This window comes from Aythya ferina (assembly GCF_964211825.1).
Source record: "Aythya ferina genome assembly, chromosome: 20".
Lineage (NCBI taxonomy): Eukaryota > Metazoa > Chordata > Aves > Anseriformes > Anatidae > Aythya > Aythya ferina.
In genome coordinates this window covers 10,012,207-10,033,731 of record NC_140318.1, presented here as the reverse complement: position 1 = coordinate 10,033,731, position 21,525 = coordinate 10,012,207, and the positions used below count along the sequence as shown (strand labels likewise).

The 21,525-nt window shown below is 53.4% G+C and overlaps 1 protein-coding gene across 2 annotated transcripts; it reads left to right on the top strand.

Moving 5' to 3' along the window:
* Nucleotides 1-2,750: 2,750 nt before the first annotated feature.
* Nucleotides 2,751-20,666, top strand: TPRN (taperin). 2 transcript variants are annotated; one of them, XM_084494415.1, is made up of 4 exons: nt 2,751-5,030; nt 18,298-18,478; nt 18,938-19,068; nt 19,435-20,666. In XM_084494415.1, the coding sequence occupies exons 1-4, from the start codon at nt 2,790-2,792 to the stop codon at nt 19,495-19,497; spliced, it is 2,616 nt and encodes an 871-aa protein (XP_084350541.1). In that variant the 5' UTR covers nt 2,751-2,789; the 3' UTR covers nt 19,498-20,666. The 2 variants fall into 2 exon arrangements, with proteins under 2 accessions (XP_084350541.1, XP_084350542.1); XM_084494416.1 differs by having other exon boundaries at nt 2,752-5,030; nt 18,941-19,068.
* The last annotated feature ends 859 nt before the right edge of the window (nt 20,667-21,525 follow it).

Below are 21,525 nucleotides of genomic sequence, written 5' to 3'. Positions count from 1 at the left end.
AGCCTTTGTTCCTTATTCTGGAACCATTTCATGTCCATACCATGCTGTTTTGAAATATCATGGGGTACAAAGTCAAATTTGTTGCAGAAGCCCAGACACAATGGATTATTATCTATCACCTTCTTCCCTCTGTCCTTGTGCTTTGTCACGAAGGATGATGTGTTGGGGACAAACCCAGAGCAGGAGCTGTGCAGGTGGAGTTCTTACTGCAGTTAAGGTTAAATAACGCATGGCTGAGTCCTGCTGGGCCCAGCTCTTTCCCCGTTCCCTCACCACCTGGCTGTACGTGGGGTTGTCCCAGCAGATCCTATCGGTGCCAGCCCTGCCCCTCTCGCAGGCAGCATTGGCCATGCCTGGTAGTGACGTGTCGTACGTGCCACATCAGTTGTGCCCTGCTGCCACGCCGCTGGGACACCGCAAACTCACGCCTGTGCTGCACGGTGGCAGCCTGCCATCACACACTCTTGGTCCTGTCCACTGCCGTTATCACACCTGGGTTTTGTAATCGAGTGCTTGTTTTTGTGCCAAAATATGAGAGGTGAATGGGATTCCCAGGAGCCTCTTAGAGCACTCAGCTGCTACTCCAGGGTTATCCACGGGTGTAAATACAGTGACACGGGGGATTAGCTCCAGAGCATTCAATAGCCAGCCAAGTTTCACTTTCCAGTCCTTCATGCTGTCTCACTGACTCAGCCTAGAAAAAAAAAAAAACAGTTGACAGGAACTATGATAGAAGGCTCTACAACCTTGACTGGCAGGGGAGGACACAAATAATGGCTGGATTTTTTTTTTTTTTTTATAAAGGCAAGAGGGCATGCAGCAAAACCAGCAGATGTCAGGTTCAATCCCCACAAAGGGAGGCGTTTTCTTTGTACCAGGTGCAAGACAAATTGCGTGATTCATTATTTCAGGATTTGTAGGCTTTACATGGGCTCAAAAGCCAACTAGACAAGACCATGAAAGAGAAATCCATTGAGATCTACGAGTACAAAGACACATTGTTGGCTCTGTAAGTGCCTGAGCCGTGAGTCACCAGAGGCGGGGAAATGTCACTACCCGCTTGCCCTGCCCTTATTCTCAACCCCGGGCACCCGCTGAGGGCCACTGTGAGGGCCATGATGCGGGACAGTGTGCCATGGACTTGTGCCTTGGTTGAGCACAGTGGGTTGTGTGTAAACTTTAAACCACCCTTGTGTTATTAAAGCTTAACTGCAAAGAGCTGCCTCCTTCCGTTTTGCTCAGGTTTGCCTGCACACAGACAGGGCAGGCAGCAGATGTGGGCATTGTACTATTTGTTCCCAGCACACTGGCAACTTTGGCAGCAAAATACCACCACCAGCCCCCTTCAGGTCTCACTGAAGGAGTACAATTGCCCTGCCTTGGCTCAGGAGTGCAAAGGTAAGAGCCTTACCAGCAAGACACAGTCCTCCTTCCAGTAAACAGGCCTGTATTTTCAGTGAGATGCTGGAATGAGGCCCTCACATTGGGGTGCGGCTTGGGGCAAGCCGGGACCTCAGCAAGTGCTGTCCAAAGGTTATTTACGTCACTGTGCCAGCAAGCGTGCCGTTCCCCCCCGCGCCTCATGGGCTGAGGATTTCGGCACACAGTGTTATCTGAGGCATGGAAAGTCCTGAGCTCTCAATTGTTTCCTGATTGCACAGACTTCCCAAAGAAACGTGGTGGCAGTTGATAACAGGCACTGCCTGGAAACAACGTGGTGGCGATACTTTTCTCTGCGCCAATGTGTGTAATGAGCAGCCATCACAGAATAGCGAAAGCAGTATGAAAAATGTTTTCCTGTGATCCTGTTTGCATGGAGCCAACCTCCCGCAGTGCTCTGCAGGCTCGCCCTCCTCCTGCCTGCGGTCCCGCTGCCCATCGCCCTCCCCCAGCCGTGCCTGCTGCCCTGCAGTGCAGACACCCCGCTGTCTCCTCCAGAGCTTCCCTTAAAGCGCTTCTCTGATGTGCTGCCCACCACGGGCCTGGTATGACGCTGCTCTGCTGCCTGTTGCTTGTTCCTTTCTCTTGCTGCCCACTCGCATCCAGACATCTGCACTTTGTCAGACCGCAGCCGAGCTGACAGTGAGGTGATCCTGACCCGTGTCTCTCATTCCCTTCCCCTTCTGCTGCTGCTTCTTGTTCTGACACTTACTGAGCCAGTCCAGGCTGCTAAACTAGGGGTAAAAAATGACAGATTTTAATTTATTTTTGGTGGGGTTAGTCACTGTAGCTCCTGGCAGACCACCAGTGCCTGAGGACAGACAGCTATGGCACATGCTGAGGGGAAGACCGTGCTGGCACCCCTGCAGCCCCGCTGTGAGCGGATGCGAGGCTTTAGTGGGCAGAGACCTCAGCTGGGTGCCGAGCCCCTTCCCCTCTGCACAGGGCACGCCACCCTTGCTGAAAACAAACTTTGGGGCCAACAGAGACCCACGTGGTGGAACCACAGTGTTTTTGGATGGCTTGGGGGTCGCGCAGCCCCGACTCTCGGGCTCTCCATCTCCACGATGCCACGGCCACACCACAGCTCCTGCGGGCCCCGCCGGCTCCCTCCCGCGACCCCCTCTCCGTGTTCTGCGCGACCCCGGCCCTCACGCCCGGGGCTGCCTCAGGGCGCGGCCGTGCCCCCCGGCCGCCATGCCGCCCTCCCCGCCCTCGGGGCCGCCCGCCCCGCTCCGCCCCGCCGAGGGCGGCCCCGGGGGCGGCTCCGCGGCCGGCGGCGGGGCCTGCCCAGGTGCGGCGGGCGGAGGCGGCGGCCGCGGCGCGGCAGTGCCCCCTGTGCCGCCGCCATGAGCAGCGCCGAGCCGCCGCCGCCGCTCGGGGCCGGGCCGCGGGCTCAGCCCGCCTGGAAGCGGGAGATCCTGGAGCGCAAGCGGGCCAAGCTGGCCGGGGCGGCCGGCGGCGAGGCGGAGCCCCCGGCCGGGCAGGCGGCGCGGGGCTCGGCGGCGGCGGCGGCGATGGGCGAGCGGCTGGTGGTGGCCGAGAGCCTGGGCCCGCTCCGGGAGAACCCCTTCATGCGGCTGGAGAGCGAGCGGCGGCGGCTGCGGCAGGGGCTGCCCGGGCACGGCCCCGAGGCGGCGCGGCCGCTGCAGCAGCTGCTGGAGCTGTACAGCGCCGTGCCGGGCATCCGCACCATCCGCGCCGACAACATCCTCATCATCGAGTCGCAGCCCGACGCCGCCGCCGCCTCCTGCTTCGCCGACGGGGACTCGCTGCCGGGACGCCGCCGGGAGCCGGCCGCCGCCGCCGCCTCCTCCTCCTCCTCCTCGTCCTCCCCGCCAGGGCGCCGCCCGGACCCGCTGCGGGAGCTGCTGGCCCGCCAGGGCGCCGCGCTCGCCGAGATCCGCGCCGAGCAGGTCTTCATCTACGAGGCGGCCGAGACGCCCGAGGCGGCCGAGCCGGGCACCGTCAGCCGCCTCCTGGAGAAGTTCGGGCAGCGACCGCGGGGCCGCCGCCGCCGGGGCGGGGAGGCGCTGCCCGGGCCCGCCGCCGCCGCCGCCCCCCCCCGGGCCGGGCCGGGTTCCCCCCCGCCGGGGCCGGGCTCCCCCCGGGCAGCGGCTTCCCCGAAAGCGGGGCCGGGCTCCCCCCGAGCCTCGGCGCCGAAGACGGGACCGGGACCCCCGCCGGCGGCACCGGGCTCCCCCGTGCCCTTGCCGATCCCCCCCCGGGCCGCCACCCCCCAGCCGCTGCCGGCACCCCCCCTGCCCCCGGCGTCCCCCCGGGCTGCCGCCCCCCAACCCCCGGCTCCCCAGGTGTCCCCGGTGTCCCCCAGGGCTGCGGCCCCCCAGGCGGTCCCACTCGCCCCCCAGGCACCGCTGGGTGTCCCCAAGGCCGCGGCTCCCCAGGCCAACTGCTTCCTCCACAAGATTGGCTCCAACTCCTTCACCGTGACCCCTCGGGGTCTGCCCCCCACCGGCCGTGTCCCCGAGCCAGCTGGCCATGTCCCTGAGCCCCCCGGCCGTATCCCCAAGCCCATCGACCATGTCCCTGAGCCCCCCAGCCATGTCCCCAAGCCCATCGACCGTGTCCCCGAGCCCCCCAGCCATGTCCCCAAGCCCATCGACCGTGTCCCCGAGCCCCCCGGCCGTGTCCCCAAGCCTGCTGACCGAGTTCCCGAGCCCACCGGCCGGAGCGTGCCGCCCAAGGGGCCGACAGTGCCATCCACCAGCGCTGCCAACGCCAGGAGGCCAAAGCCGGAGGAGGTCGAAGCGGCTGTGTTGCCCCCACCCAGTGCCAGTCTGGCCCCCAGTGCCACCCAGCCGCTCTCTGCGTCTGCCCCCCGGGCTGGGGGCTCCTTTGAGATCCTCCCAGCCCCCAAGCCTGACTTGGCTGCCATCCCTGCCCACGACCTGCAAGCGCAGGCCCTGGCCAAGCTGCGCCTGAATTCGCGCAACTCCTTCGTCTTCGTGCCCCGACGGGAGGGCAGCCCAGCTCGGCCCGTGGCACAGAGCACGGGAGCGAGGCCGCCACTGTCCTCGCAGCAGAAGGTACAGAAAGAGCCCCCGAGGGTTTCCGCTCCGAAGCAGGAAGAGCCTGTCGCTTCCCTGCCGGCGCCTCTGGATCCGTTGGTACCTGTGACTTACATCGATGACATTGTGGAGCCAGACAGCGGGGAACTCTCCCCCAGGGTCAACTTGGCCACGAGGACTGGGAACTTGGCGGATCAGCCTGGAGGAGCTGGCCCTGACCTGGAGATGGAGTTTTCCTCTGTGCCCCTCTACAGACCTCACTCTGCCTCCCCTGGCCTCCATCAGAGGGGAGGCAACACCTTCACTGTCGTGCCCAAAAGGAAGCCCGTTGCCTCGGGGCCGCAGACTCTTACTGATGGTGGTGGAAGGCTTCAGCGGGAGGAAGAGGAGGAGGAAGAAGAAAGCAAAGGAAAAGGCAAAGCTGTGGAGAACGCTGATGGGCCCCAGCCGGGGTTGTCCCATAAAAAGCGCTACCCCACCGTCAACGAGATCGAAGTGATCGGTGGGTACCTGTCCCTGGAGAGGTCCTGCATGAGCAAGACAGGCTCCCGCCGCAAGAAGGTAACTGCCTTGGGGGCCTCTGCTCTGAACAGGGAGACCAAAAGTAGCTTCCTACTGCTTTTGGCTTGGCTTTTGGCAAGTGCTTTGTTTGTAGCTTAATCAGTCCTGTGAGCTGCTGGGTGGGGAGATGAGCAGCAAGCTTTGTGCTCTGCTCCTTTTGGGAGCCAAAGGCGTGCCTGTGGGGAGCGGGGTTGGCGCTGTCCCACTGAGTAAGTCGGAGTGGGATGTCACCTATGATAACCACAGGGCTGCCTACCATTGCTGCTTGGAGGTATGATAACAGAAAGGGAGATATTTCTGGTATATAGCAAATTGAGAGGAGCTGCATGGTTTGAATAGCTGCAGACTGTCCATCACTCTGTTTTTGCTCATGCGTTGAAGTCCCACTTATCACTGCCTTGTTACAGAGTGCAATGGGCAGCGTGATGTTGGCGTCTTCCCCAGATTAGTGATCTATTGATAGAGGCTCAAGAATTAGGTCTCTATTAGGCAGAAAGAGATCAGCAACAACTTAACTCCTCTTGATATGATTATACCACCTGTCTGCTCATGTGTGGTTGCTGCTCTTCTCTGAAGAGCCAGGAGACTTAAAGTGCTCCAAGTTTCTTTGGAGCAAATGCCAGGTTTTCTCAGTGCTTGGGATCTAGTTTAGATTCTTGGGAGCCTTAAATTGGGAATTAAACTTTGTGTGGCATGATGAAATGTGTCTGGATGCAATCAAGACACAGGCATGTTGAAAGAGCGGGTTATTTTGCTGAACTGAAGAAGTAGGCGTGAATCGTTCTGCTCAGAAAGCAGCACACCGTGGTGACAGGCAGCATAGGCATCGTGTCACTACAAATCCCGATTTCTAGGCTTGCGGCGTGACATGTTTTTCCATAGCGGGAAGTGCTGTTTGACATTCCGTTACCTAAATTCAACTAAATATTTGATGGACTGAATCCACATGGGTGCCTGAGGCACTGAGCATTATAATTCAAGGAAATCCTTTGAATAGGATGCATCTCATTTGGAAATGAGGCAGCAAGTGCTATTTCTCTTGGCTTAATGTTATTAAGTTCCTTCATAGTAGCACACTGTGTATATTAATCTGATCATGACTAAGGCAGGTGGCAAATCTGAAGCACGAGAGCCTTGCATCAGAATAGGCAAATCTGCACAGGTGTGGATTTTTGCTAAGTGCTCCTGCAGTTTTTCATTGTCTCCTGCAGACAAGTTCTTAATCAGGCTGGAGTTGTTCTGCTTCCTAAACACCTCCACGCTGCTGCTGGTTCCAGCTGTTTCCTTGGCTCTGCTCTGTTCAGTTTGGGGCATTAGTAGGATTTACACCAAATCCTGTGTGACATGCATGGTATAAACTGCGAAAATATCAAGATGTGTTACAGTTATGGGTACTCTGAGGATGGAGTAGAAAAACTCAGAGATGTGCCCAACTCATGATGCTGCCAGAGGAGCTGATTGCTTTGTGCTGGACGCTGCTGCTGGAGCAGCAAGTAGTCTTGCTTGTAAGACAATTAACATCTTGTAAGAAAATTGACAGCTGTTTTGTCTGCTGAGTGCTGGATTTGTGTGGTGTTGGATGGGTCACGGAGCTTCTCTGCCTCTGTTCTTATCAGTGTAATGGCACTAACTGTGCCCCTCTGCAGGTGTTTTGAAAATGGAGTGCGGTGAGCACTGACTTGTGTGCAGGGGCTGTCCTGTGGGAGAGCTCGTGGAAAGTGCTGCCTTCTGGTGAAAGAGATTAAAGGCAAGGAGTGAACTGCCTGTTATGCTGCAGAGTTTTAGGCTGACATAAATGGGTAAGCCCTTCAGTAAATAAGGTCCAGCCTAAGGAGAAGCAAATAGAGACTTTTCTGGGTAAAACGTGGCGATGCAGTGGGAGAAGGACCGGGGTTTTCTCTCTGTTCATTTCCCCTCGCTAGAGGTGGCAAGCGTGGGATGTTATTTGACTTTGTAGGCAGGACTTAGAAGATGCAGTAGCAAATGGAAAGATTTCTGTTTACTCGTAACCTAGAGGATGTTTGTGGCTTTTACTCTGGATAATCAGGCTGCATGTTGATGCCTGAAAAGGAAGCAGCTCAAACTAGACCACATTCCTTGGTTTCTTCCCAGGAGATTGCTGTGTCGTCAAGGCAACCAGCCAAAACCGAGGGCTCTGTTTAAAGATAGGCTGGGGTTTGCAGAAACTTGGTTTTGGCCTGGATTGGGCAGAAGCAAACCCTTCTGCGAGCTGGAAGCTGTAGTTTGGTGAAATCAACATCGCTCCTGCTGCTGGCTTTGGCACGCGGTGCCCAGGGCCTTCCGGGACTGCTGCCCCCAGGCACAGCCACCCCCTGCCTCAGCAGCTTCACGTCTGAATCCAGCTGGGGGTTTGCTGGCAGGTCTGTGTGTGCCAGCAAAGCAGTGTTCAGTGAGACTTCGGTTACTTGAAAATCTTCATCCACTTGCTGGGGTGTGGGAGGAATGGGGGCAAAACAAACAGCGGCCTGGGAGTGCCGTGCTCCTGGGGGTGGGCAGGCCTCGGGGCTGGTGTTGGGTCAGCAGGGACGCTGATCCTTCAGGGAAACACAAGTTATGTTTTTCTTCAAATGCTGAAATTCAGCCTCCTGGTCTGCCATCCGAGCCCTTCATGTGGCCACCAAGGTGCCAGTGACAGGGGGCTGGCTCTGTCCGTGTCCCTGCGGGTGCTCTGGTGTGCTGGGGATGAGCCGAGTGGGCTGAGCGCTGCTGGGGGCTGCGTGCCGGCAGCTCCAGCCCTGGCTCTTGGGGGCACGGCAGCTGCTGCAGGGCCAAGTCCTGCTCCTGGCTTGGCTGTGGCCTGAAGGACGCTGCCTTCTTGCTGCTGGTGCTCAAGGTCTTTTGGAAAACAGCTTTATTGCTCCTTCCAGACACTTCAAGCATGCGAAGCAGCTGTTTGTTTTGGGGCTGGAGCTGTCATCCCCAGCTAGATACGGAGCTGGTGAAGGGTAGAGAGAAATGCTATGGCTGTGTTAGGGGGGAAAATAAAGTTTTCCCAGCTCTTCTTTGTAGTCTTCTTGAGTTGCCATGGTGGGACAGGCATTCCCTGAGGGCTGTGGTGGTGAACATGGGGTTGTGTGAGATGGGCCCTGGCCAAGACGTGCAGGAGGAGGGCAGAGCCCCGGTGGCGCTCATAGTGGGGAGTGGGCTGCCCGTATGGGCAGGGAGTTTGAGCTCTTGTCCTCCTGCAGCCACGGCAATGCCCTTCAGCTCCATGGCTATTTGAAGAGACCTCGCAGTGTGGTTCAGGTACAGCGAGAGGTGTGGCTTCAGCTGGAAAACCAGGCGAACGTTTGCTGCCCTGAACGGATATGTTTGGGCTCCAGTGGAGCGCTGGGCGGTCGCTGGAAGAGGCTGGCTGAGCTCTGCCGGTGAGGACAGGATACGTGTGCAGGGGTGGAAGGAGACCTGCTGACCCGTGTTCTAAACAGGGGATGGGAGAGAGGATGCAGAGCGCGGCTGGTGACCTCTGTTCAGCGCTTGTCTTCATCCTCTGCTATCACAGAAGAAATAAAGAAATCTCAGCCTGGCAGCAGTCCCAGGGGAGCACGGCAGCCCCGGGAGGAAGGAAAGGCTTTGCTGCAGGATGTGGAGCTGTTGGACCTCAGCGGATAAAATCTGGCTTGGATGAGCTAACGAGAACCAATCTTTGTTTGGTTACCTGTCAAAATAACGTACGTAGGGTTGTCGGCATGATAGAAATCTGAGTTTCTGTAGAACATGTGACTGGCGTGTTGGAGCGAGTGATGGGGAAGGACTACCAGCCGCCGAGCCAGTGGGGTGCTGAGGGGTGGTTGTCAGTCCCCAGGCTTCACACTCTCAACCCAATGGAGCTTGGACTCTGCCGTGAAGGTCCTGTGCGTAGAGAGGTTGTCCAGACTCTGCTCCTTCCTTAGGTCTTGTCACTCCTCAAGTGCATCCCTCATCAGTTTGTTTGCCCTCTCCAGGACCTTGGTACATCTCGAGGATCCTGCAGGAAAGGTTACTTCTAAGCCAGGCAACCCAAATGCTGTAAGTAACAGGGCTTGAGAGCCAAGAGGCATCAGATTGGTGATGGTGTTAATACTTTTTGCTTGTCAGCTGGCTGTTTGCTGACTGCTGGGAGGTGAGCTGTAGCTTTGTATTGATAGGGCTTACAAGAACAAGGTTAGGGGGATCCAAACAGCTGGAACCTAACGCCTCCCTGCTTCTCTGCAAAATTGTCTTTGAAGATGGAGTTTTACAGTTTATGTCTGCTTTAGCACGGTCAATTTTCTAACATTTTGAGCAGCTTAAAACTTGAATGTGGCTTGCAAATGCCCACTTGAGTGTCTGTGGAAAAACTACTGCAAACACCCCTCAGCTTTTCAGCATGGACAGGATTGGGCAGCAGTTTTGTTGGTCTAACCTGCTGCACTTCTTGCTCTGTAGCTTTCCATCTGCTCACTTCTGCTGGAGATGGTCTCCTGTGAGAACCAGATGTAGGCTCAAGATGCTGGCAGGGATGAACACTGCAAGCTGTTGCCCAAACCTGTTTGGAGCAGGTCTGTACAGTGTGGAATCTCAATACTAGTGACTGCCTGCAGTATTTTTCGCAAGGTATAGCACAAGTAAATTAGCCTGGTGGTGGAAGCAGAAATCTGTCTGCAAAAACCTGGCAGATTCCCTCTCTGTGTTCTGGAGGGCTCGGGTTGAAGATTTGTTTTGTTGAACTTCTTGGAGAGCCTGTATCTTGCCATTTTCTGTCTCGTGACTGTACTTTGTCATGGAAATACATCTGCTGCCTTTAAGGAGGGACTGCAGTATGTATCTGACATGAATGTATTGAATTTTTGGCAAATGAGGTCAGCAGTCACAAGTGCTGCTCAGAAAATACATGTCTCGGATGATCAGACTTGGTCCCTCCCGCGTGGAGATGGTTTCCAGCAGCAGTCAGATCTGAGCAGGATACCAGGACGGTGCTACTTCCCTGCCTTTTTCTAATTCTGCTGATTTTAGACTATGATGGTGATGGCTGAAGACTGTAGGATCTCGCTGTGGTTGTAGTCTAAACCACCTCACAAGCTGGACCTGAGACATCGGTGGGGAGGTATGTTGTTTTTTCTGTTTCCTTGCTGCCTGCCAGCTGCTTCAAGTGCTGGTACTGTGCTGTACCAAAGCACTGGCAGAGCAGATGAGTCATGTTTATCTCCTCTCAGTAGTGGGAAAGTTTCTGCAGCTCGAGGTTCTCTGTGGCCTTGCCACTCCCAGGCTTTGCCCCATGCAGCAGCAACAGCCCAAGCTGCTCCCAAATTCCCGCAGTGCGCTTCCTCCCATCTCCTGCCACTGCCCGCAGCCTGATGAATGGGACCGAAGAGCTAAAATAGAAACTCTTACGCAAATAAGAGAGGAGCCTGCCTTTGAAGCTGGGTAGGACGTGCCCAGGGCTTAGTCTGGCCCCAGAGCTCGAGAGGAGATTTGGAGCGCTTTGTGCTCTGAGTTCTGATCATGCGGATTACGGCTAACGTTATCTTAATCGGTTTCCTCAATCTATGCACCAGATGGGAGATAGTTTGTAATTTCCCTCTATCTCAAGTATTCAGCTTGTCTTGGGTTTGGGTTCCCCCCACGCACTCTGTTTTTTCCAGCATGTGGTCATGGTGTTCCTGAGAAAGGGTAGGGAGCACACGCTCAGACCGATGAGGGGAGAAGTCCTGCCTGTCAGCTGCTGTGTGGGAAGTGGCTGCAGAAAAGAAAACGTCAAGTTTCCAGCCTCTGTGGCAGTAAAGGAAATCTCAGTGGGAGCTGCAGCAGCACCTCCTCCACCTCTGGGCACCCTGGGGTTGTGCAGCTGCCCAGCTTCAGCACTCTTCTGCCGAGGGAAACCCGTGCCATCCTAAAGCCAGTGCCAAAGCCAGGCTCTTCCAGCGACTGCAGTGGGCCTGGGTATGCCGTGAGGCTGTCCCGTTATCTCCGTCTGGATGGTTTGTGTAGGAAGTCACGTGAAGTGTCTGTGTCATACCGAGAAACTTCTGTAAACTTCCTGGGAAGATCTGGACTGAAGGAACTCTGTGCTGATGTTTTCTGAGAAGTGCCCTTCAGCTGATCCTGGGAATTTGGCAGGGATCTGCTGGTTCACCAGCATCTGATGGACTATGAGTAAGCTGGAGGAAAACATCTCAAAGACAGTATGAGAGCAAAACGCTTGTGTGCTTAGGGAAATTGCATAGCTTGCAGCTAGTGAAAACACAGGTGTGAGGACACATCTGTAAGCCCCACGGTGAACTTGCTGCACTTAGTCATTTCTCTTCCAGGAAGCGTCTTTTGCATGTTATAGTACAGACAGAGGGCAAGAGAGGTGTGAACTCTGACGTGTAGCATATACATGGAGCCTTTGGGCCCGAAGTCTGGAATAAGCTCCTTGCAAGGGTGGGAGTTACTTCTGTTCCCGACTTCTCTGTATTCCTGGAAAATGATGCTCCCTCTGACCCATTCCAGCTGGAGAAGGTTCACTTTCCCTGAAACAGAAGCATTTGTTCGGACTGCGCTGGTCAGGCAGGGCTGCACAGAAATGTTTGTGGGTGGCCTCTCCCAACACTGCCCCGCTTTGTAGCCACAGGCTGTCTGCATTGCCTCAGAGCTGCCTCTGGAGCAGGATCCTCTGCTGTGCCTCTCACACAGTGCTCGTGAAGACACCAAGCCTTGGCACTGATTGCTTCGTGTTAGTGCCTGCTCTCTTTGTGCATTCAGACGAGACCTGGGCTGTATATAGAGAGAGAGTTGCCCGATTCTTATGGGCTAAGTAAGGGCTGAATTGCTTGTTAAGCTGTCGAGGGCTCTGGCTCCTCTGTCTGCAGATGTGTGAAGGAATGAAGGGATCCTTTGCTGAATGGCTGCTTTGTGCCACGTCAGGCTTGGACGCGGCTGCCCGGCGGGTGGTTGGGCGCTGGGGTCTCTTCTTGGCTGACCCGTCGAGGGAAGAGTTAACCAAGAGCTGTCTGCCCTGCCATGCTCTCTGGGACTGTCCCTACCCTGTCCCTTCTCATCAGGAATTTGAAACTTCCCCGTGTCTTGTACAAGGAGTTTAATATTTCGAATCTCCATGCATTGCTCCTATCTACCATGTGCTTCAGCATATTGATTACACAGAGCTGGCTTTGTGGGTTGCCTTGTAAATGGAGACTTTCTTGTTTTGCCCTGTGGCTTGGGAGCTGGGATGCAGTCCTGGAGGCAATCTCTCCTTTGCCAGCAACACAGCACTGCACTGATGTGGTACTGCTGTAAATCTTTAGTGTTTCTATCTCTATTCAGTAACTAGCTCTGTTATGCAGTTAATCGTTGAGGAGGACTCAGTGTTGCTCTTACAAAACACTTCTCAGAAAAGCATGATCAAGTGAACCTAAGGTGGAGCAGCCAACAGAGCTCTTTGGTTTTGTACAGAGTGGCAGAACTGAACCATCTACAATTTTTGAGTGTGTTTAGGGTGCATCAGCCATAGCAACATGGGGTTAATCTGATAGAACCAAATCTTGCATCTCCCCCATCCTTAGGCACATCTGTCATGGAAAAAACCCTTTCTTCTTGTGTCAAGGAAAGCTCTTTATCTTCTCCCAAATGACAGCCAATGCCTTTTTAATGTGCTGATGCTACTGAAAAGCTGGCCTGTATGTTGCAGCCCCCAGGGTACTGTTCCAGGCTGCCATGCATAGATTTTGTGCCTGGAGTTATTCAACAACCTGAGCTGACACATAACCCTGTTTCAGGTCGCGTACAGGCACATTGATAAGTTCATTGCTAACACATCCTTTATCTAAAAGTTGTAGAGAGAGAAGTGCACCAGGTGGGAGATCACTGAGTGCAGGTCACGATCGAAGCCCCTGCAGAGGGTGCAGCTTTGGGCCGCCGCCACCTCCTGCTAAATTTGCTGATCTGCGAGAATGCTCGGGCTGGGTCAGATGGAAAGCCCAGGGAAAACCCTTTGGGGATCTTTGTCTGCTGTGAAATGTCTACTTCTGCCCTCTGTTTCCAGACTTGCAGGCAGTTATTTGTACTTGCCCAGTGCCCCCCATGGCAGCATGGAGCGTGGAGGATGTTCTGCATTACAGCCCGAATGGGTCTTGGTGCACAGGAGCTTTGCTGCCTGGCTGGTGACAGCTCTTGTGGATCTCTGTGGGGTGCTGCATATCAGCAGGTTTTCTGATGCACGCCCAGCTGTCTGCTTTTGCAGCCTCAGGTCTCTGGAGCGATGTCTTGTGCTCATTTCACTGGCCAAATCTCTGACTACCAGTGTAGTCAAACAAATGTAATAGTCAATGTAGTCAAACAAATGTTTGAAAGTGTAGTCAAACAAAACTCAATGTAAGGCTGTACAGAAATGCAAAGTGTTTTTTTTTTTTTCTTCAAAACACTGATTTTATTCATACCTGTTTGAGATTTCAGTCACTCGCTCTTTTGTAATCACTCTGAATTGTCCATGCTCCCAGCAGGTATCAACCGAAACCCTCCTGCTGGTGTTGCTGAGAAAGGAGGAGGCATTTGGTTGACCAGGCGTGAAAAGCTGCTAAACCAGCTGCCATAAATCACACCCAGCAGCTTGTTGGCAGCCCATGCACATCCTAGGGCTGTAGGAGACGGTGCAGTCCCTAATTCTGTCATCTCAGGATCATGTTGCTCAGAGAGAGAATGGTTAGAGGGAGGTTACTACCTGAAAAGAGCAGTTCTTGATTCCTGATGCTATGCAAGTGTTGGTGTTTTACAAATGCTTGGGTAGCATCACCACGTCACTGAAACATTGCCATGTCCCTCCTGTCACCACGCAGCAGCCGCTGCCCTATCACGGTTCCTGCGTCAGGGGAGGCCATACGTGGACCCTCACTTGCTGGAACATGGTTAAAGAAGAGGGTGATTTTTTTTTTTTTAATGACTAGAACAAATCTCTTTTTTTAAGACAAGGATTTGAATTTCCAAAGACATTCCTGTTCACAAGGTGTAAAACACCCTGCACTGACATTGCTTTGGCTCTGCCACACCTGCCCAGAAGTGAGTGCGCTAATGGGTGGAGAAAAGCCACAAGAAAGAATTTGCTTCTGGAGCTAATGATGCAGATTAGCCCCATGGTTTGCTGTGGAGATTTGCTCTGATATCTGTGGGTTGTGAGAAGCCACCAGGTGTGTGCCCTTTCATCAGCTGCAGAGGCGCACAGACTTTCCCACCTTGGTGTCTGCCAACCTTCATTGTTCGTGTAGCAGGTTCCTGTAAATTGGCTATTTTTATTTCTGTTCTGTTTCTGTATGTGGGGGTGCTTTTCCTGTTGGTCTGGGTGCAGACTAGGTCCTGACAGCATCTCCTGAAGCAGGCTTGCCTTTTTTTTTTCCTTTTTGTTTTCCTAAGCTACATGCGACTACCCAGATTTAGGCTTGTTGGGCAATGTTTACCCTGGCTTCCCTTTCCTGGGTACTCTATTACTCATTACTGCTCAAATCCTAGCAAATAAATAAATGATTTTTGCTATGGCAACAAGAATCTAGTGGCTGAGCCACACGATATTCCCTGAAAAACCTGCTTCGTTCTTCCCAGCGTGGCCCTGATGGCCGGGTGGGCTGTTCCTCTATAGATACACAGCGTAGGGTTGAACTCTGGTTGTGCGACACGGTTCTGCGCAAAGCATTCAGTTGAGCAAATACTGATTAATCCCTGCAAACATCCACAGCTGAAGGGTGCAGAGTTTGTCCTTTCTGCAGCTGGCGGCTGCTGATGCAGCAGAGGCGGGGGAGCTGCACCGAGACGCCGCGAGCCGGCTCCTCTGACCGGGCTCCAGCGTGCTTGGCTCTTCTGGGACGCATTTTTCTTCTCAAGAAAATGACCCCATCACCTCTTGTGTTTCTGTAGAAGTCTGCACGGTCTCTCAAGGGGCCGCCTGGCCTCTGACTGTACCATTACTGGGTTTCTGATTTATTTATTTTTAGGTGCTTCTGGGGCCAACCCAGCCCATGCTCCTTACGTGCAGTTCTGACTGCTCAGCTCTGCTCCTTGCTGCTGAGAGGCTTTTTGAGGCAGCCATATAACCATGTTTTGTTTCCTCTTGTTTTCTCTTACTAAGTCATCTCCATCCTTTCCTGGCTACACTGAGCAGCTCTGCGCTGCCCTGGCTGGCTCTCTACGGGGCTGTGCCTGGTTCTGGGGCCCTTTCCTCTCGGTTCTCCCTCTGCATGGGCAGAGGTGAACGCGTGTCCCCGGGGCAGCGCGCAGGAGCAGGGAAGGCAGTGGTGCTGGAGTCCGACCCCGTGCCAGCGGAGGGTTGTTCCCCCACTGTTTGCTTTGCCTGGGTGCGTCCTCGAGAGCTGCTGGGCCCTTCCTGCTCCTTGGTGCCTCGCCTTTGGGTGCAGGGCTTGGGATGCCAGCACGGGGCGGGCCAGCGCAGTGTTAGGGGGGCTGCACCGTGGTGCACTCGTGCTGCTGTCAGCCTTCTTGCAGGCTGTGCTGCCTCGGGGAGGGCTTGCTGAAGCAGCAAACCCTCAGGGTACGAGCCCTCCCTCGGGCCCTCATGCGTGGGGCTGGCACTGCTGCAGGCAGCAATTACTTTTCATTTTGAATAACTTCAGCATTGCCTCCTACAGCGTTGTGGCTCCTCTGCGGCAGGGACCCGGCAAGCACGGAGCCTCCTGCAGCTCACCCAGCGTGGCCGCGGGCGAACCAAGCAGGGCTGCTCTGATTCGGGCTGGGCTGTGGCACGCGGCCTTGGGGCCTTGGGTGCTGCCGGGGATCCCCTGGTGACTGCTGCTGCTTCCTGGTCCTGCCCTGGCTTCACTCCCTGGGTGGGGCTGTTTTCTCCCCTTGCTCTACGCACAGCTTTGGTCTAAATTAGTCTCAAAGTCACTTTTCTTAGAGTTTTCCTTCTGTTAGCAGAGAACCAGGAAAACCTATTTGTGCCTCCCAAGCTTAAATTTGAAAAACCAGGTTGATCTGTCCTGTCCCCTTTGCTTGCCATGCTTATTCATGCGTTGCCCTGCAGCACATGCTGGCAGTGCTGTGCCTGGTCCTGGGGTGGCCCCGCAGCGTCAGGGAGCACAGGGCCGTCCTCGCAGCCCTTGGAGCACAGAGGCCACATTGTGAGCTCTCGCTGCCTGGCTCGGGTCAGGGAGCATCTAGGGCAGCAGCAGGGGTAAGAAATTCAGCAAACAGCAGCTGGGGTGCTCTGATCTTCAGGGCTGTTTTACTGCACTCCCTTTTCTCAGAACTGTAATCGTGCCCCGTGTCACCTGGGGACAGCTAAAGTGGGGCGAGGCAGCTGGTTGCCCTCTGCTTCCATCCCCTTCTCCTGGGGTGTGGGGAAAGGAGGCAGCCTGTGCCCGGGGCACATCCGGGGCTTGGGCAGAGCAGCACGACGTAGCAGCCAGCTCTGCTGTGTCCGCAGGCTCCCACCCCTGCAGTCGTGGGCTTGGCCTGAGCAGGGCACGCAGTGGCACCAGGGTTGCACCAGGCGAAGGAGATGCCGAGGTGGCTGCTGCTGTTGCAAGAAGTATTTGTGTCGGAGCAGCACGCGTGGTGTGAGGTTGCCTGAAAGCTGCTTAGGGCCGCGTGCTGTTTCTTGACCTCTTGTGTATTTTGTACGTGAGGGAAACAGCAAATACGGCACGTGGGGCAGGTGTGCTGTACTTTCTTCCTTCTGGTCATTACACAGGATCAGAAGAAATCTTCTGAATCAACTGGTTCCTACTGCCTGTCACAAGCAACTGTGTCTGTTAATTCTGTTCATAACCCTATTAGCTCAGTTTTAAATGCAGTTATAAGTAAAGGGATCTCAGCACCCTTTTAGGCAGCTGGTCCTGAACCTTGATCCGAGTTGGCTAGATACTTCCTTATTTTTGGCTTAAAGTTATTCCTGGCAAGCTTATCCTCCTTGTTTGTCTGTGTTGTATGCTGGCATCAGCAGTTCTTCTCTGCTCCTTGGTGTTTATTTTTTTGGTGCACTTACAAAGAGCCATTATGCTTTTTCTCAACCTTTATTTCTGCTGGCATGAACGGGCTGAATTTCATCTCCACCTGTTCAAGAATGATGAATTGTAACCAAATCTTCTAAGCAGGAGTGTAGGTAATGATTAGGACAGGTAAAGCAGCAGGTGAACAATCCCTGCCCTCAGCTTTTGCTTTGGATTTGGAAGACCACATCTGCAGTTACTGCATCTGGGTTTGGCCTTCCCACTGCAGGGAAGATGTTGAGAAAATGGAGCAAGTCCTTCAGAGGCCACCAAGGGCTTGGGCGTGAAGCTGAGGAAGCCGTTCTGCTCAGCATGGAGGAGAGGAGGAGGCTCTGATCACTGCCTCCTGCTTCCTGCTGGGTGTTAGAGGGAGGTTGGAGCTGGGCAGTCCCAGTTTCCAGTGGAAATTCTTTGCTTCATTCCAGGTTTAGTTAAGCAGCATCCTAATGATGATTACAGTCCTGTAACCAATTCAGAATGTTCTCAGTTATTCACAGGTGATGAATTTAAAATCCTGAGCAGGCTCTCAGAGCAAGGGCTGGTCTTAAACATCATCCGATGTGTAGGGTTCTTGCTGTCTGGTCTTCTGAATGACCCATGAAATTCTGGTTTTTCCCTCAGCCAGGTTGCATGTTGGAGTCATCTTCATTTCTCGGTCTCTCAGTTATTGCACAAAGGTCACTAGTGAGAATATTTAATAAAACCAGTTTTGAAACAGAACCTTAGGGACCTCCCATTTGTCCAGTATTTTCGCTAATACCACCTGTTACCGTCCTTCCCTTAGCTGCTTCCATCTTCTTAGTTCTGGTGTTAATTCTTTTTTTTTTTTTTTAATCTACCAGAAATAGTTTTTTTGCCATGATATCCTCCCAAAAATTGGTCCTAATCACTGATGTTTCTATTGCCTAGAGCATGGGTACACAAACGAGTCGGCAGGCATTAGAGATGCCACCTTTTCAACAAGAGGATGCGAGGATGCTCTCCTCTCCTTGCCATGTCCTCCTGAGGGACGTGCTGGCAGCTCCTGGCTGCTGGCATCACGATGTTAGGTGGTGGCAAGGCGTGTGCTGGGGCAAAACACCGGAGCACCTCTGAGCCTCCTGACTCTGTCCCATCTGTATGGCCATCTGCCTTTGTGGTTTCTGTCAGTGCGGTGTGAGGTTCAGCAAGGCATGTGGGGAGAGGTGTGGGAAGACGTGATGACTTCCTGTAGGGCAAAGCCCTGGGATGGGAGGTGGTCGTTGCCAGAAGAAACCTGGGGGTCAGTGGTTTCTCATGCTGCTTTGTAATAGTTCTTTTTTGCTGTTGTCTAGATGAAGATCTCCTTCAACGAGACAAGTTTGCAGACCATGTTTGAGTATCCGTCAGAGAGCTCACTGGCAGAAGAAGAGGACGAAGAGGAAGGACACGCTTCTGAAACAGAGGAGGACAAGCCTTGCACCTTTCACATTCCACGCCCAAATAGCATTTTGCATCCCAGTACACCTAACTCAGGTGAGCGAGGTGCTCTGTTGGCATCGTGGGGTTATTGGTGGTGTCTGACACTGTCCATGTTTCCTACAGCCCGTTATGGTGCTCCATGCAGCTGGAAATGTTCATGGAAGTGATCTTCTGCCAGCTGACAGCAGAACTGGGGCTTAGTGGGGACAGGGCTTGAAACAGATCAGGGAACTCCCAGACTTCTCTTGCCTGAGATGCTATGTGTTGTCCAAAACTTAAAAATACGCTTCATGCTCCTTGCTAGGTTAACTGAGAGGGGTAGGTGGTGCCATGATGTCTGCTAGGGAGCTGACAGCCCCTAGAGAGAGTGTGGCATGGGCTTCTACCTGCAAAAGGAACAAGTTCCTTGTCCATCCTGCTGAGGGACAGCTTCTGTCCTGTCCCTGGCCAGGATCCTGACCCTTCTTCCTTTTGGAGTGGTGAGAAATGCTCACGTAAGCTTTGTCCTTCCAGCAGATCTATCCAGCTACACCCCAAAGCACTCTGTGAAGTTCAGCGAGTGGCAGGAGCAGAAGTACGAGGAGATGCCTGCCTCCGAGAGACCCCTCCCGAAGGAAGCTGACTCCCATGGGAACCAAGTCATGGTGAGACTTCAAAGCAGGTTGTGGTTTTGTCCTGTCCCGCTTTTATCCGGCTCTTGGATTAGTCTGGGCAGCGGGTGGGACAGGACGTGCCTTCCCCTGAACACCTGCATGGCACACCTTGCTGGGCAGGGGAAGCAGAGATCAACACAAGCTTCCACTGCCCCCAGCAGCCCTGCCTCTCCCTGTGTGTGACGAAGTCTTAAGGCAGCTGGCACGCTTTGTACTGCAGGGCACTTTTGGAGGGGAATTAAATGTGCTCGTTAGCCCCGGGCAAGGTGCCAATGCAGCCTGCACCACCCAGAGGTGTGGATACTCACTTGCTCTAGATCTGATGATGTCTCCGTTTCGACTCTGCTTTCTCCACAGCTCACCCCAGCGGAGAAGGGCGGACTCTCCGACTTCAGCAGTGAGCCTGCCCTGTACTTCTGATCGCTTCATCCTGTAGCCTGCAGCAGCAGCTGCTGGACAGAACCCGTCAGTGCATCTCCTGAGACTCCACGCAAGCACCACAGAAATAAGCTTCTGGGTCCCTCCCTCATCGCAAGTTTTCAGAGGATCCTGATGCCAAGGGTGGACTAGATGCCATTGGGTGTCTATGGAGAATATTTGCACTGGATTCTGGGACCTAACTACTACTTTTAGGGCATATGACTTACTCTACCTGTGGCCTTGCATATTCCTTGTTCAAGATCAGCTGTCGATAAGACAAGCCTCTTAAGAACCCATCTGTAATACAGGATGGATGCAGATTCTCTTAGTACTTACCTGAGTCTGCTCATCCGAGCACCGTATGGGGTCTGGACAGCTTTTGTAACACTTCCTTACTGGGGTCCCTAACGAGAGAAAAGTTCTGAAGGTTGAGCACTGGGAATATCTGGGCAGGTAGCTAGATTCACAGAAGTGGTTGTGATGTGACAGTGGGATTACAGTGGGTGTCAGCTTGGAGAACTGTTGAAGGTTCATGTTTTGTTCCCAAAATGTTTCTGGGTCTAGTTTCCCTGAGCTGTCATGGAATTTATGTGCCAGTTACGTTCTTGTGAAGGAAACTGAATGTGAGGGATGGGAAGGGGAATAAATGCTTTTAGTTATAGGTGTCACTTTTGCACTGATCTGTAAAGAAGTGTCCAGTCTAGCTTGGCTTGAGCCTCTTGGAAGATTCCCAAACATTGGCCATAGCTTTGATCTCTCCGTAACTGCCTCTGCTGTCCAGTCTCTAATAATTGCTAATTGTGCTTGTTTGCCAGTTCCTCTTATTTCGTTCCAGAATCTAATGAGGCCAGGTCCATGATTTATTTGTCTTGGTGGGGAGACTTGCTTCTTGTCATGCTCACTCTGCTTCTCTATGCAAAGCACAGAAGGGCTGTTTCACTCCTTTCTTCTGCAGAACTTGAACAAGGAATATGATTTTTTTCTAGTGTTTTTATAGTTCCATTGTAAATGTTTAATGCAGCCAATATGCAAAGAAATCTGCTAGACTCTTCCATTTAAATTCTCTACTACTGTAAACTCAGGGTCAAGATTGCACTCTGGAAAAGCCTGAACACTGCTGCTAATGTGATTTGTACTTCTGAGATTAAAAGAGATGCGGTTGGAATAGATACGGCCTCTTTGGGCTTGGTGAAATGAGTGGTACCCCAGCATGTGGCTCTGTCTAAAGGACCAGGCTGGCATCTTTTACGTTTGATGCTTTTATTGGTTTGTCTGTTATGAATGTCAATGAATGTCAAGCTGACACCGATCTAAGAACTGAAAATGTTTTGGATACCTTGCACTCATTTTGGTGTATATTGTAGCAGCAGGAGGAAGTTTGTTCTGCTGAAAAATACAGTTGAGGATAAGTGATAGGCCATACCTACTTCTGCCTGTTCTCCTCTTCATCTGCCCTGGGTGCCTGTGTATTTCAGGAAAGATAATCCATAAGAATGAGATACCAGTTTGTTAAATGTTGGCTGGAGGAGCAAAGAAGCACTTTTCTCCTCGTTGCACTTCTAAGACTCGTCCTTTTAAAACTATCTAGAAATGGCAGAAATACAGTGGAAAGAGCAGTGAATCCCATGTGCTGAAGTCTTTTCCCAGTAATGAAACACTTAAAAAGCAAGATGCTGGGACTTTTGGTGATTTAAGGGAAGAGTAAGCTATCAGATACGTGAACACTGAGCAGTGCCCACAGCCAGCAGCTGCACACAGGGCCAAAGGTGAGCAGGGTGGAAAACATTCTGCACATTTTTTTCTAGTAGAAAAGGTCCCAGTGAGCATCTTGTAATGTAGAAAGCTCAGGCCATGGCCTTATAGCAGTCCTGTCTCTAGAGCTGCAGCCTAAGAAAACTGCAAGTGGTGAAGCAAAAGCTGCTTGCAGTTTAAGCTAGGGACAAGCTGTCTGAACTAGTCCTGGCTTCATTCTGCTGTGGATCAACAAAGTGAACAATATCCTCCAGGTTGCTTCACTGACTTCAGCTG